Source organism: Cebus imitator, unplaced genomic scaffold, assembly GCF_001604975.1.
Source record: "Cebus imitator isolate Cc_AM_T3 unplaced genomic scaffold, Cebus_imitator-1.0 Scaffold48, whole genome shotgun sequence".
NCBI lineage: Eukaryota > Metazoa > Chordata > Mammalia > Primates > Cebidae > Cebus > Cebus imitator.
In genome coordinates, this window is record NW_016107363.1 from 2,858,556 (window position 1) to 2,875,233 (window position 16,678).

The 16,678-nt window shown below is 42.2% G+C and overlaps 1 protein-coding gene across 3 annotated transcripts in view; it reads right to left on the reverse strand.

Moving 5' to 3' along the window:
- Nucleotides 1–16,678, reverse strand: part of PTPRG (protein tyrosine phosphatase receptor type G) — a 770,883-nt gene that overhangs the window by 169,117 nt on the left and 585,088 nt on the right. For all 3 annotated transcript variants that reach the window (XM_017527402.2, XM_017527401.2, XM_017527403.2), the window contains exon 6: nucleotides 5,362–5,428. In XM_017527402.2, the coding sequence (XP_017382891.1) occupies nucleotides 5,362–5,428 (67 nt within the window). The remainder of the gene's footprint in view (nucleotides 1–5,361; nucleotides 5,429–16,678) is intronic.

Consider the following 16,678-nt stretch of genomic DNA (forward strand, 5'->3'; position numbering starts at 1 on the left):
AAAAGTTGGGCATGGTGGCGCACGCCTGTGGTCTCAGCTACTTGGGAGACTGAGGCAGGAAAATTGCTTGAACCCAGGAGGCAGAGTTTGCAGTGAGCCGAGGTCGCACCACTGCACTTCAGCCTGGCACCTGGTGACAGAGCAAAACTGTCTCAAAAATAAAAATAAAAATAAATTGTTGTTTTGAAGTGTTGTCTTCTCTTATTCTACGCCGCAACAATGAATCATTTCTCAATCAGACTGTGACTAAGAGTGGATTTTACATGACAACTGGTGATGACCAGCTCAGTGCTTGGACTGAGAAGCTTCAAAGTACTTCTGAAAGCCAAACTTGCGCCAGAAAAAGATCACGGTCACTGTTTGGTGGTCTGCTGCTGGTCTGATCCACTACTGCTTTCTGAATCCCAGTGAAACCATTACAACTGAATAGTATGCTTAGCACATTGACGAGATGCACCAAAAACTGCAACACCTGAAGCCAGCATTGGTCAACAAAAAGATCCCAAAAGTCTTCTCCACCACCACACCTGACCACACATTGCACAACCTAAGGCTTCAAAACTTGAACGAATTGGGCTGTGAAGTTTTGTCCCACTCGCTACATTCACCTGACCTCTTGCCTCTCACTTAGTGAGAATGACCTCTCACTTAGAAGGAAACACTACATTTTTACATCAATTCACAAACAGAATTTTTTTTTTAAATGGACTTTAAAAACATCAGAACTAGACCAGCTTCTTAGGAATCAGTATTCTTATCAGAAATGGCCACTGGCAACTGCTGGTTCTTATATACAGAAAGTGCTGCTAATGACTGAGCCAATACAGTGAATGGGATTTACAATTTTCCCCCATCTTTCCTTGCCAGTGGATGTTGATAATTGGTCACATAAAAAATGTAATTAGATACATTTTAGTGCTTCCATGTATCACTCCATGAGTAGATAGATGGGATAGATGGGACTAGAATCAGTGGCAAATCACCTCACTCCATTCTATTTATATATCCTCATTGCTCTTGAGTTTGTAAAAACTGCAATTTGCCTAGAAAAATGAACACGTAAGACACAGCACTTTATGTGGTCAAGAGGTTTCTAGGGTGTTTCTCCCTAGAAAAGCATTAGAGAGGCAATGTTACCATATTAGTCCATTTTCGTGCTGCTGATGAAGACGTTATCAGAGACTGGACAGTTTATAAAAGAAGACGGTTTAAGGGACTCACGGTTCCATGTGACTGGGGAGGCCTCACAACCATGGTGAAAGGTAAAGGGCATGTTTTACTTGGCGGCAGACAAGAGAAGGGAGCTTGTGCAGGGAAACTCTCCCTTTTAAAACTATCAGATCTTGTGAGACCTATTTACTATCTCAAGAACAGCCCCCATAATTCAATTACCTCTCACTGGGTCTGTCCCACAACACGTGGGAATTCAAGATGACATTTAGGTGAGGACATAGAGAAACCATATCAGCCACCATCTCTAAGCCTCAAAGATACCACACCCTCTGTTACCAAAGGACACCTTCACCTATACTGGTCCTGCTTGCATCCCTATTCTGCCTGGACAATCTCTATGCACTCTTTAGGTCTTAATGTTCACTTTGTCTGAGACACCTCCAATCACCAAAGTTTGAGTTAAGTCTGCTGCTTCCCACATTTTTTTTTTAAATGAAAGGTCTCACATATTTATTACTGATCCAGCCGACCAACGCCTTCATAACAGATCCAGAGAGGAAACTCTGTTCAAAATTCTCCAGATAGTGGTGACATTTTCAGTTTGATTTGGTAACATCATTGTGGCCTTCAAACAGCATAAATATGTGTGCCATCTCATGTATAATTTCTTAAAGACCCAGCTTGGTTCTTCTCCAGTGTCTCCTTTTAGAAACATCGTAGAGTTGTACCTGCTTTATTACCAGTTTTCATCCGAATCCACTGGGGAATGGGACGATTTTGCTTTTGTTTCTTGGCCAGGAACTGCTTAATCCTGAAAGTCTCGTGAGAAGACAGGGCGAGAAATGGAGTAAAGCACACACCACTATGGCAAAGAAAGGAAGAGAGAGCGCTTCCCACATTTTAACATCATTACATACTTAATTGTACAGCTCTCCCAAGCATATGCAAATGTGGTAAGGGTAGGTCCATGTCTCAATGCCCAGCTTCACGATATACTGAGATTAGGCACTCAATAACTATGGAAAGAATGAGCCAGGACTGCTCTTAAGAATCTCTGAGCACTATGGGAGTGTGACTAGAAAGATGCCTCTGGAAGGAAGATGTGAAGCTCTGTGGCAGTCTTAAGCATGCACCCCTGAGATTCCCCTTCCAGAGACAAGCTGCTGTGAGGAGCTTGTTGAGCTGACAGCCTGCAGCAGCTGCAACTCCAGGATCTGCCCAGTGTCTGGAACCAGGCTACACTTGCTGGGAGGCTCCAGTCAACGACAACACATGGTGGGGAACAAGGGCTGGGCCGTTCCTCCCAACATAGGACTCCTTTCAGGGGCAGTCCTTGCTCTGGGGCTTTCTGATAGCTTGGCAGAGACTTCCTTGGAGTTGCCTTCAGCCAAATCTTCTGGCTTACCACTCTCCTTTCAGAGGTGTCAGACCTGCACCATGTGTGGCCCAGACGTTCTCCCCACCAATCCCTGGTCTTTCTCCATTTGATTCTTCCAAGGCAGTCCCTCCCTGCCAAAAATCTCTCTTGCACGTCAAATTCTACCCTGGTGTCTGCTTAACTGAGGACCCTAATGACCAACTGCTAAATACCGTTGGCTGATATGATCAGTTTACTCCTTCACATTTCTGCTGAAGAAACATATAAGATGCTTCTTGTTTAAAAAAAATTAATGAGAAATTAAAATTATAATATGACTCCCAGAGCTGAAGAAATAAAAGCCATTTCTGAGCTGCAACAGAAATCTATATTGATTTTTCTCTTTACATGTCTCTATCATTGTTCCCAAGCCAGAGACTGTGAAGGACATGATTATTTATGTTCCTTCAAATTAATAGATCATTCAAATCCCTTATAGGACTTTCAACTGAAATGCTTCTAACGCCAATAATTTTTTTTTTTTTTTGAGACAGGGCCTCACTCTGTCACCCAGGCCAGAGTGCAGTGGCATGATCACAGCTCACTACAGTCCCGACCTCCTGGGCTCAGGTGGCCCTCCAACCTCAGCTTCATGAGTAGCTGGGACTACAGGCATATACCATCATGCCTGGCTCATTTTCGTATTTTTTTTCTTTTTTTAGTAGAGATAGGGTTTTGCCATGTTGCTCACGCTGGTCTTGAACACCTAAGCTCAAGTGATTCACTCACCTCAGCCTTCCAAAGTGCTGGAATTACAGGCATGAGCCACTGTACCTTGCCTCCAACAAAGGCTTTTTTTTTTTTTTTCTTTTTCTAAAAACTATTTTCCTTTCTCTTCCCGATCAAAGCAAAACCCACGTGGACTTTAGTTCCTCCTTCCCCTCAGCTCATTTTATGTTTTGAAATTTGCACTTATTTATTTGTATGTTTACTTGATTCAGTCATTTGGCTGAGATTTACTGAGCACCTACTATTTGCCGGATACAGTGTGCCACACCAACATGGTTTTCTGCCCTCAGGAAACTGATATTCAAGTAGCTGATAAATGAGCAAATACACAAGCACAGTTATTTCAGATACATTCAAGTGCTTTGAAGAAAGAAACCTGGGATGGTGTAACAGAGATTGATGGGAGTGGGGTGGGAGGAATATTTTGATAGGATACTTATGAAACAACTTTCTAAGGATGCAAGATATGAGCTGAGACCTGAAGGCATAAGAGGGAGACACCCTTGGCACAAGCAAAGGAAGAACTCTCCCGACAGAGGAAACAGCAAATGCATAAGCTGGGAGGGGCTGCATACCGGGCAGGCCGGTGGGAGAGGAAGGCACACTTCCCGTCTCGGTCCATGAGAGCTGGCCTGTGTCTTTCTTAATCAGTGTTCCAAATCTGGGTTTGCACAGCGTGGGCATGCAATATATGTTTGCTGAATAAATAAGTGAACTTCCTTTGTAGGTCAGCGTAGTTTGCAAATCTTGTCTGACTTCCCAGTTAGAGAGCAGAATTGAAACCACACCCTGGGCATCTTTGCAACCCTCCCAGAGCCAGATACAATTTTTTCATATGTAACAGCCTCTGCTGTGGTCTGAAAGTTTGTGTCCCCTAACCAAATTCCTATGTTGAAATCCTAATCTCCAAGTTTATGACATGAGGTGGCGTCTTTGGGAGGTAAGAGCCCTTAAGAATGGAATCAGTGCTTTTCCAGAAACTAAGGATTGGGAAGAAGCAATGGAAATATTTTAAAATGAAAACCTCTACGTGGCGTTTTCAGTAACCCTATTTTTCTACTTTCAGTAGGTTTATTATTGTTACCTGCTGCATGACTGTCCAATTTTGTGAACGGAACAATTAATCCAAAATCCTACTTGCTCTAACTGGCCCCTGACAACTGGTTTTCATTTCACTGAAAGAGAGGTGGAAGGGAAGTGGAAGATGTTTGTTAAGCTCTACAGAGTTGGCTAATGTCTAAAGACAATCCTCCCCAAAAAGTGTGAAGACGTTTTATCACGCTGTGGAGACGAAGGGAAGATTTATTATGGTTACTAATGCTATTTCTGTCAATGTCTCTGGAATTCTAATTAGATTATTAAAACTTTGCAAATCATTACATCTAGACTGCACACCTCACTGCGACAAGGGTACTTTTGAAATTAGAGGATCTTGATGTCACAGGTAATGATGCAGTGCTGATAATAAAGTTGCAGGGAAATTCTTCCAATAAAAACCAGTTGGGAAAGACAGAACCCATTTATCTTACTTTCTCTCCTGGTTTTATGCCTGAAGATAAGAGGTCTGCAGCACAGAACAGCAGCCTGGCCTTTTCCATTCTAGTAGCTGCATGACGCTTGCTCACATGCTGCAAAGTTTAATAACTTGTCTGGCTACTTAAAATGCTTCCCCAGATCTGAGACGCAAACCCAACATTTATAGGTTAAAAGACAACTGAAATAAGAATATTTTTGGGAGAGATATGAAACAAATGGCAAGTTCAACACATAAGAATAGTACATCTTAGTGTGTTCTGATTTATAACATATGCATTCAAACTGGTACCTGAAGAGAAACAAATTGCTTACTGTTAACCCAGACCCATTTGTGGGTAATAAATGGGTGGCTCTTTACCCATCAAATAATGGCTCTAATGCCCTTCAACATCAGGGGATGAGGAATAGGTGTCACCCTCTGTCCTCTGCAAGATAACCTGATTTCTTTAGGTAGAGATCTGAGCCCTTCACATCCCAGCAAAAGGAAGTGCATGTGGCATACTTACCATGATGTACGACGCCCTTCAACCCATGGATAATAGGATCCAGTGCAGAATTGTCCCTCGGACTGACCTACATGTAAAGGAAACATGATTGGTTAAATTCATTCTGGCGTCAGGCACAACAGTCTCAGTTTAATCTTCTAAAGAGAAGGGGAAGAATAGATGTTATCTAGCAAGGTGCTTAGGTCTCACATACACCACGGCTCTCACCAAATGCAGGAGATTTATGACATCATAAAATCAAGTGAGGAAGTCTAAATCAAAAGAAAGAAAATTCTCAGAATACATTATAACAGGAGAGAAATACTATAGTCCTAGAAAATCTTAAAAAGGAACTGCAAGATTCTCTTCTTGCCTTGTTTTAATAAAAGTAGGTCCAATCGGCTAAAAAGCCATTGAAAGTCATAAGAGAGCAAGCTATCATTGACTGAATATTTCAATATCTTCTGGTGATTGTGTTTTTCCTTCCTTTATAGAAAATGACTCTGTTTCCTGCTAGCCTATTCCCCTTTGTAAGGATCTCTGTTCCCTGTGAAAAATCACATATTCTAGGGGGCATTTCTAACAGCTATGCAAAGCAAAAGAGGAGGGGAGGGATGCTTGAAGAGACAGTGTTTCCCACCTTCATTTCCTCCTGGGGTTTTTAATCCCCCCAAAAGTGGAGCCTCTTCAGTCTTCCTCCCATAACTTTCTGATACTACTCAGCAGAACTCATTCTTGCTCATTGTAGAAGATTAAAATTCTAGCAGCATATTACAATTTTGGCATTCAAGTACTTTCTTTTACACATATAGAGATACTTACAAATGAAATGAAATGACATCTTGAATTTGTTTCAAAATAAACCAAGAGTGAACAGCAGGGGGAGTGAGTGGGGTACACACTGACTCGAGTCACAGGATCAGCTTGAATCAATCATTTATGACCTTGGGTGATGGGTATAGGATGGGTCATTATACAATTTTCATTACTTTTATGTATATTTAAGTTTTTCCAAAATAAAAAGTTTTTCAAAAATCTAATATCTATGGCCAGCACAGCTCCTGCTTCCCCTGACATTCCCCAAGGATAGTATTTATATCTAATCCACTCATCACATAATGAAGTTGAGATATTGATGAACCTTCCACTGTGCAGCACAATCCAATTTGATGCTTTCAAGTTAATTCAGAAGAATCAAGAGCCACCCCTAGAATGAATTTTACAGTGACTAAAAATTTTCCACACTCCTTTCTACTCTTACAAATTTTCCCTGTTGGATTGCTGTTCCTAGTGTGTCCTCTCTGAAAATAAACCACACTCCACACATTTCTGTCTCTCCTAAGCCTCAGCATCTTCAGGTGAGAGCAGCAGTTCTCAAATGGGGGAGATATTGCCCCACTGAGGGGACATGTGACCATGTTGGGAGACATTTTTTGTTGTCACATAGCAGCGGGAGAAGGATGAAAAGAGAAGGGGCTACTGACATCGAGACAGAGGCCAGGGCTGCTGCTAAATGTTCTATAATGCTCAGAATAGCTCTCTACAACATCTTATCTGGCCTAAGATGTCCACGGCGCAGAGCTTGAGGGTGAGAAGCCCTTGTTAGATGCTCTATGAGTTAACAGTGATTACGGCTTAATGTCTAGAGCCTAAATTCAGAATACAAGTGCTATTAAAAACAGGATTATCTTTATAGACTAATAAAATGATGTGGAATTTGCTACTACATTGCAAACACTAGAGATACCAAAAAAAAAAAAAAGGAAAGAAAAATCAGTGACTAGGAACTCAGTGTATCAGATCATAAAGGTAGAATCTTGGGAGTTGGCATAAGTGTGCTTGCAAATTGCCTGAGAAGAAGCTCAAGCCAGGGACTGAAGCATGAAACATTCTTGAAAGGTAACCATGCACAGAATACACCAAATCAAAATCTGAAGAAACATCGTATTTGTACCATAGCAAGTAACTGATCAAAATTTTAAAACCTGGTCAAAAATGGAATCATAGGTTAGGAATGCAAAGAAGAGAACCTAACCAGTAAATGTGGCCAACTTTCAAGAGCCCAGAATAGAAGAATAAAATAAGGATCTCAGAGAATGCTTCCACATCAAATTGAAGCTATAGACAAAAAGATGGTCCCAGTCTGGTGGAGATGCCAGCTTACCTACCTGTAGTTAGTTACTCTAGTATCTGTGAGGATGACAAAATAGTCACACATTCCTTCTATCCCTGTTACATGCACCTTCACAACTTGACTTTGCCCTCCTCCATGAAAAGTGTATCTCAATCGAAACTGGTTTGTCCAAGTGTCTTGCTTTAGCTAATGAAAAATTAGTGAATCTGATGCAGACACAAGTTCATAAAATATTTGGATTCTTTGGAATCCAAAGATCAAGTGAAGAATCCCAAGTTAGCCTATTAAAGGATGAGAGATTACAAGGAGTAGACATAGGTAGTCCTAGGTAACATTCTTCTAGAATCACAATCCTGCCAACTACCAGACCCAGATGAGTGAGTCCATTTGAGACGATCCAGCCTCAATGGAACCATCTGCAGTCTACAGAGATGAGCTGAACTGGCCATACCCAAAAAACTGATCAGCAAACGACTAACCCATAACATGAATTGTTTTAACTAATCGGAATCATTTGGTACAGAACAAAATTTAGCCATTAGAGTTTCTATGACTGTACGCAAATATAAAGAATGGGAAACAGGCTATGATACCAATATCTTTTTTAAACCAATATACCTTGTTATGGTTTGTCTTAAAGCTTTTCTAGTAAAATTCCACATTACAAGAGACAGCATTTGCTGGCCACCTAATCAACTCATGTGCTCCTCCAAAACAGTGTTATCCCTTCTGTACCATGGCAACATTTCTCAGATACTCTGATTTGGATCCTGAATTAGAGGGAATATTTTGTAGTCAGGGGGACCACTATGGTTTGAATACATTCCCCACATTTCATGTGTTGGGAACCGAATTCCCAATCAACAGTGTGGAGAAGTGGGCCTTTTAAGAAGTGACTAGGTCATGCGGGCTCTGGTTCTGCTCTCACGAATAGATTATCAACATTATCACTGGGGGAATTTGTTATAAAAGTGAGTTTGGCCCCCTTGCAGCCCCCTCTTGCTCTCTCACGTTCCCTCTCTTATTCATGTGATATGCTCTGCCATGGTTATGACGCAGCAAGAAGGCCTTGCCAGATGTCATGGCCATTCTCTTGGACTTCCCCGCCTCCAGATCCATTCGTCAAATAAATTTCTGTTCATTATCAATTAACCAGTGTGGCATTCTGTGATAGGAGCACAAGGAAGACGAGGACAGGAACTTTTTAAATGCATTTAGTCTTATCTGATAATATGAAGGCTCAAAGAAAGTGTTTCTAACCTTCCATGACTGACACACACCGATAACATTTGTAGTCTATGCAAAAGGAAAACAACCCGTCAGCCTAGTCCAGGTTCAATTTTTGGTCATTTCTGATTACAGCTTCTCTGTGTCTGATACTCAGACCTCACACCTCATCTGGGCTCAAGAACCTGACCCCAGATTCTAAACCACTGCATAAATGAGAAGCCTTCTACAACATCCATTCAGCTCTCATAGCCTTCATTGGTGGTTAATATGGTGGGGGTTGACAAGATGAATGAGGAGAAAAGGAGAGAAAATGAAGATAATTGGCTGGTCAGAGTAACTTACTAATAATACTGAGCTCATTCTCTGGTCTATGTCTTGGTTTCAAAACTCAGGGTGGGGGATTCAAAGAGCATGCTAATAAGTGGATTTGTTCCAGTAAGGCATAACCCTAACTGAAATAATCCCTTTCACTCACTGTTTCAATCAATTTGCCACTTAAAAAAAAGTTCATGGGTATAAGCTAAGCAATTCTGGCAGCTTTTAAATACGACAACAGTGAAGAGGGCTATATTAGCGACCTGTGTTTACATTTTATTCTCCATCTAGGATGGAGGAGGCCAATGGATGGGAAAAATACGGAATTCTGAGTCAGGTATGGATGCTTTGAGCTTCAGTGTCCTTGTCTGTGAAATGGGGATACAGTTTCATAATGTTGTTATGAGGATTAAACGTTTAACGCTTAGAGTATAATGCTGAGTACAAATGCCACATCCAATAAAGGACAAATAACACTGGGCAACAAGTTGACCTAAACACTCAAATTCAAATGAATGACAAACAAATGCAATTTATCCCTGAGTTTGTCAGCGTGCTTGGCTCTGAAAGTAATACCTCCCTGAGTTCAAATTTCAAAAGATCCAAATGTATGTTTTATTTGACACCCACTCAATTTTATAATATGCTTTCCTTTTAAAGCCACATGAGGACTGCTCCTGGCTCTTGAAATTTGCTTCCTTCCACTTTAAGATCAAAGGAGTTATGCAGTAATACTAGGAAAGCAGCAATTGCACAAATGAGCTTAAAATGGACTAGAAGGAACAGACACCCCCATTTCCCTGCAGAGTTTGTGCTCTCATTGCAAAACTTAGCTCCTGGCACTTCCACTTCAGAGCAGCTTTCGTGGCATTAGTCATCTTCAAAAGGATGGCACGTAAACTCGACAGAGGGCTCTGAATTAAAGCTTTTCAGTTGTCTTTAGATATAACCAAAGTATATAGAGACACTGACAATACAGAAAACCCTGAAACGTAGGTTTGGACTAAAGGCCAGATTCATATAAATGCTCATGAAATCTAAACTTTGTAACATGTTATTTTCAATTAATAGCCCACCATAAAGATCTAGGCAATTATCAAGTTAGTAGCCAAGCTATCAACAATCTCTAGAGATGTATTTATCTGGATGCTTTACAGGAAGGCCTGCGTTGATTCTTGCTTGAAGTGAAATAAAAAGGAAGCAGAGAGACCCCATCAGATGGCATGTGCCTGCGTTCAGATATGTGCTGCCATTTACTTCTCCTGTCCCCATACCATTTGGCCCTTCACATAGATCCTAATAATTTTCAATCTATCAAGTCCTGGCCATCTGCTAAATAGGATGGCCAAGACAACCTAGTTGCCTTGAATCCGACACCACCAGCTACTCCTTTAGTCCCATAAACAACACATCCAACCAATAACCTCTTGTAGGAAAAAAGGATTTATGCACACTGAGGGTGAATGGCTGTACCATTCACCATGGCTGCAGAGGAAGTGACAAACAGCAGGACCAGAGACTCCACAGGGCCTTCCTGAATTGCAGAGATGAGGACCCACCCACCCCAGCAGTTAGCAGGTAACTGTGTATTCAGAAGCTAACTTACTGTATTAGGACAAGGGCAAGCACTTCTCAGCAGGTCTGATTTCACATCTGAATCTCCTTTCCTTCTGTGGCTCTTCCCTAAAGAGCCATGTGGCAAGGATGCTGTAACTTCATTGATTCTGACTTCAACATCCTAGTGACCACTAGCCAGATTTTGGTTCACATTGCTGTCACAAAGCATTTATAACTTGGCTATGTTGCATCCCTGCATTGTAGTTAGCCAGTTAGCCCTTACCCAGAAAGAGATTGCTGCCTGGCTTCCTTTATTAACAAGGTAAACACTTGGCAATAATTTAGGGAATGTAGCCATGTTCAAGAAGACAATTTTAGTATGAAACCACTAACCACTGAGCTATAGTGAAAACACCTTTCTTCTCCTGACTTTTCTTTTCGGTCTTCACAAATATTACTTTCCTTCTTGTACAACCAGTGGTCTTAGTTTCTGATACAGAAATGTATTTTTTTCCATTTTGACATTCCGACATCATTTTCTAGTGTCTCCTAACTATCACTGCTGCAATGGGATATTACAAAAAGCAGAATCAGAGGTGTTGGCACATGTGGCATCCCAAACTACCATAAAATAAAGTCGGAGAGGAACACAGAGACACAATTCAGAGTGACGCATGGCAAAGGAAAAAGGAGCGCTGCAAACCCGTAGGACTTTTCATGATATTCGGCTAGAGATGAGTGACCAAGTGTGGATTCCTGGTCTAGAGAATCGCTTTAAATGCAACTATTAAATTCCAGGATCATACATTAAGCCTAATCTAACAGATGTGCAAAATGTCACCGAGGCTTCTCAGAGGAGAAGTGCTGCTGTCCGAGGCGAAAGGTATGGCCCTGTGTCATCATCTATTTTCCAGTATTTGGCAGGGACAGACTCCTGGGACTGGTTTTCATTGGCAGATGAGAAAACTCCTAATTCCTCAGCCATGGGAAGGGATTAATATGAAAAGGAAACACAATTATAAATGCTAATAGGATTCACCCTCCCCCCTTCAAATGCAGCTTGAGCACTGACACGGCTTACTTACTGTTAATTCATAATATTAATGGAAACCAGTTAATTCACAGGTTATTCATCTCCAGAGAATTGAGATTCATGGTCAGAGAAGGCAGCTCGAGGAAATGAATTTTGTGCTTTTGATCTACTTAAACTGACCATTCTCTGGCCCCCTGCCCCTGTCTCCCCAACCCACCAGAGTATTTACCATCTCATTGTCAGACTTGGCTTGGAGGAGTGCTTTACTGGAAAAACCAATCCCTGCAGGGCAACAGCAAGGCTGGTAGAAAATCCATAAAAAATGGCAGATCTTGCCAGGAGCAGTCTCACAGATTGTCAGTATAGGCGATTTCTCATTTTCATGAGGATCAAAGTGTCCTGGGCTGGGCATACAATTCAATTTCCTCTGGCTTTAGATTCACCCAACATGCCATTTCAAAGCCAGAGCAGAAGAGAGGAAGGAAGTGGGATGGCTGGGGCGCCTGGCAAATGGTACTCCCATAGGGGCCACAGGGTGATTTCTGTCCTTCTGTCTTTTAATGCATTGTGTTTCAGAACCAAGAAGGTGTTGGGAAAGCCTTTACAGCATTTCAAGCTGGAGTCCCAGAGCCTGTCTATCCCACCCCCACCAATCTTCTCAAAGTTCAGGCTGCTCCTGAACTGGAGAGAAGCAAAAGAGAAATTTCAACCTCACAAAGCATGACCTAGAGTCTTCTTAAGCTACAATGCAAACTATTTCACACAGATATTGTTATGACCTTTGAAAAAAAAAAAAAAAAAAAAAGATGAGATCTGGGGAAGCCTGGGGCAAGACAAGCTTATTTCAGGCTCAGCGACTTTCCTGCAAGCTTCTCCCAATTCTGTGTGGCAGTGCTGGACAACTTTGACTTTCCCTTGTTAATAATCTCGCCATGCACTGAAAAGCACCAATATCAAAGGCTTAGTGGAGAAGGGAGAGCTGACTATTTTCATATGTAGCAAGTGACCTCAACCAAAACACACTAGATGTGAACTCTCACCCTTGTTTTTTCATTCCCTGGAAGCAACAACCTTCTCAGGGCACTCCGTTTACAAAAGACTCGAAATCCAGAAAACAGTGAGCGGGGATGGCTTTAAATTCCCATCATGTATGCAGCATGAAAAATATAAGAGACAAGGCACATTGGATCAAAGAGATTGCCAGATTGAGCCTTCTGTTGAAAAAAAAAATCCCTCCATAGGAGTAGCTAAGATTATCATTTTGCATTATGAGGAAGGGGGGGGCGGGGTGGGGGGAGACCATGTAAATATCATGTAGGTATTATATGTAAAATGTTTAAATGACCTTAAATACCCTTTTACAGTTATATAAGTAGGTGATGGGGGGAAATGCTATGGGCCCTCAGTCCAAATGACAAGCACCAGCTCCTTAAGCTCATTGATTCAACCAGTATGTACTGAGTGTCTACTGCAGGCTGTGATGGGCTCACTCTAAGATGATTCTCCAAAGACCCCTGACTCCAGGCATTCAGGCCCTTATGTCATCACCTCCCCTGGAGGGTGGGCTAGATCTAGTGGCTTAGTTTTATTCAGTAGAATAAAGCAAAAGCAATGTTGCAAAAGATTCTGGCCATGCACAGTGGCTCATGCCTGTAATCCCAGCACTTTGGGAGGCTGAGGTGGGAGGATCATTTAAGGACAGGGGTTTGAGACCAGCCTGGGCAACATAACATCTCTAGAAAAATATTTTAAAGATTATCTAGTGCTTGGTGGTGCACACACGTAGTCCCAGCTACTCAGGAGGCTGAGGCTGGAGGAGAATTTGAGCCCAGGAGTTAGTGGTTACAGTGAGCTACGATAATGCCACAAGGAACTAACTGTGGCCTTTGGCCAACAGCTAAGGAGATGCTAAGCTCCTCAGTCAAATAGCCCTTGAGGAACTGGGTTCTGCCAAGAATCTAAGTAAAATTAGAAGGGAATCATTTCCCAATTGAACTTTCAGATGAGACCATAGTCCCAGTTGACACCTTGATTGTGGCCTTGTGAGAAACCTTGAATCTGAAGATACACAGAAACTGTGAGATGACAAATGTGTATTGTTTTAAGTTGCTGAGTTCGTAGTCATTTGTTGTAAGCAGTAGACAATCATATGCCAAGAACTGGGCAGTGGAATAAAATATGTCATTGAACAAATCACACGGCTCTGTCCTCAGAGAGCTGATGGTCTAGTTCTAGCTCCTAGAGAGGGGGTTGGGGTCCCTGGCTTCTGTAAGGAACCCACACATCACCATTTTCCTTATACCGCTCCATCAGCCATCAAAAGGTGGTTCCCCTCCTTCTAGATGAGTTATTGCCCCTCATGGACCTCAGCTGCTGTGTCACATCACCGTTTCTAGAGTTTGAAAAGAGGCGATTTGTTTAGAATCCAAGTTCCAACCATGAAAACTTGGCAAAAATAATGAGCAAACCCCAACGGGGGCAAATAAACATCGCTAATCAATTCTGGGATATAAAATTTTCAGTAGCTTTTATGTTTAAACAAACATAAAAAACCAATTAATTGCAGCACTGAACCTAAGTGAAAGGTGCCCCGAAACAAGGTGCAGGGCGTAAGGTAGCGGCATAGGTAGCTGTTGTTTCATATCCACGGCAGTCAAGTTAAGTACAAACTAACCCCAATACTTTTAAGAGGGGGTATTTTTACTCTGTGCTTCCTTTGCAGCACTGAATGATGACTCCCCTAATGTAGTCTCTGAAGATTGATTAAGTATCAGTTCACTCCCCTAAGCAACACCTCACAGGCCATCCTCTACTCCAAACCACGGGCTCATGCAAGGGGTTTCCTGCCTGATACCCTAAGAGAAACTTAAGCTCCTTGTTGTCATCCTCTATGAAATAAACCTGCTAACTCATCCAAACATTGTACTTCATTCACAGACAAACCAGGGAAAGTTGCTTTTAGGGGGCTATTGTTAAAGCTGCCCAAGCATCTGATTTAAAGGCCTCAGTTAAGCTATGTTTTCTTCAGGGTGGGGGGTGACAGATAGCTTATTTAAGTGGACAAACATCTTAAAATCCACAAATTAGGGAAATTCCTTTCTAGTAAGTGGCAGTCCAAACAAAATCCAGCCCCATCGCAAGGAGGACATAGATTAATGCTAACTGAAGAGTTCAGTTTTATATTTAAAATGCACCTGAGTTCAACAGAGGATAAAATTAAATTGCAATGAGGAAAGACAAAATCTTTCCCAGCAGGCCTTGATGGATAGAATGTGCCATTCGTAGCAGAACAAAATGGAAAACCAGAAAGTTTGTTCCCTACAATCACTGCCTCACTGGGCCAACTCTCTCTCCTCTGAGAAAATAATATGATTTCTTCACAGAGCATGTAGTCTACTTATTTAAGCAACTGTGCTCAGGATCTTTCAATTCTTCCAGCAGTTCGGTTGGAAAAAAATGGTCCCAGTAGGGAAGAGGGAGGTGTAGGTAACATTTAGCCAGGAAGAGGCTGATCTTGTGAAAACTGCTGTTGACAGTAACCTGGGAATAAGTAACTCCATAGAAAACGCCCAGATGGATCCCCTGTAGGTGAACACAATGAGCTCATTTTAAACTGCAAGTTGGGTACATAAGACTAGTGCAGTGGTTAAGTGCAGGGCTTCTGAAATCAAGATGCTATACCCTGATTCAAAACCCAGCGTTTCTGCTTAGCAGCTGTTTGGTCATGGGGAAGTGAATTACAATCTACTTGTGCCTCGATTTACTCATATGTAATGTTGAGATCACCCCCCAAAAAAACCTCATAGTATTGTTAAGAGGATTAAATGAGTATTTAGCACAGTTCCTGACACATCCAAGATCCTTAAAAACTGTAGCTATAAGCCAAAAGCCTGCCTTTTCCCCAAAGAGGCAGGCATGCCCTGCCGATACCCAACCAGGAATACACAAAGTTCCAAACAGACCCCTACTTCTGGTTACAGACAGACCAATCATTTTGGAGTCCTAAGCTAAATTCAGTCAATCATAATCCTCTACCCCATCCCAGTCTTTCATCTTCTAATCTTTCTTTGGGGACAGCATCTGGCTGTCACCCGGGCTGGAGTACAGTGGTGCGATCTCGGCTCACTACAACCTCTGCTTCTGGGTTCAAGCGATTTTCCTGCTTCAGCCTCCCCAGTAGCCGGGATTACAGGCGTGTGCCATCATGCCCGGCTAATTTTTGTATTTTTAGTAGAGACATGGTTCACCATGTTGGCCAAGCTGGTCTCAAACACCTAACCTCAAGTGATCCACCTGTCTCGGCCTCTCAAAGCACTGCAATTACAGGCGTCAGCCACTACACCTGGCCTTGAATCTTTTAATATAATTTTGACATTTTTCCACCCAGCAGACTAAATCCCCAAACCTAGAAATTATTTTGATTCCACCCCTTTCTTGACCAACTCACTCCCTTTCTTGCTGCCCAGAAAGTCTGGAAGATTCTACCTTCTAAACACATCTTGAATCTGACCACCGCTTCTCTGCAGTTCCTCTGGCCTAACCATATCCTGGATCAACACCATCTTGAACCTAAACCACTCCCAGCAGCCTGACCTAACTGGTTTGCCTGCTTTCTCTGCTGTACCCTCCAATCCTTTCTCTGCCTAATAGACCAGGAGGTATTTTACCCTGGCTACCACTGGAATCATCTTTAATCAGCTTTAAATAAACAAACAAAACAAAAAACTAAAAACAAAAGTAGACAACAACAAGGACAAAACACTATTCTGATTGACCTGAGGGTGTGGCCCGGGCATCTGGATGTCGAAATGCTCCCTGGATGACTCTGATGTGCAGGCAGGGATGAGAACCACTGAGTCAGAATGAGCTTTTAAAAATAAATCCAATCATAACCCATGCCAGTGTGAAAGCTCTCCCAGATCTGGGCCCAGCCGAGCTCTGGATTGTTCCAGGATTTCCATGGTTCCCTACAGGACCCCTGGGCCCCCTTCCTCTTCTTAAAATACGCTGAACATTTCACTGTTGCCAGGCCTTTGCCCCCACTGTTCCCACTGACAAGGCTGCTCATT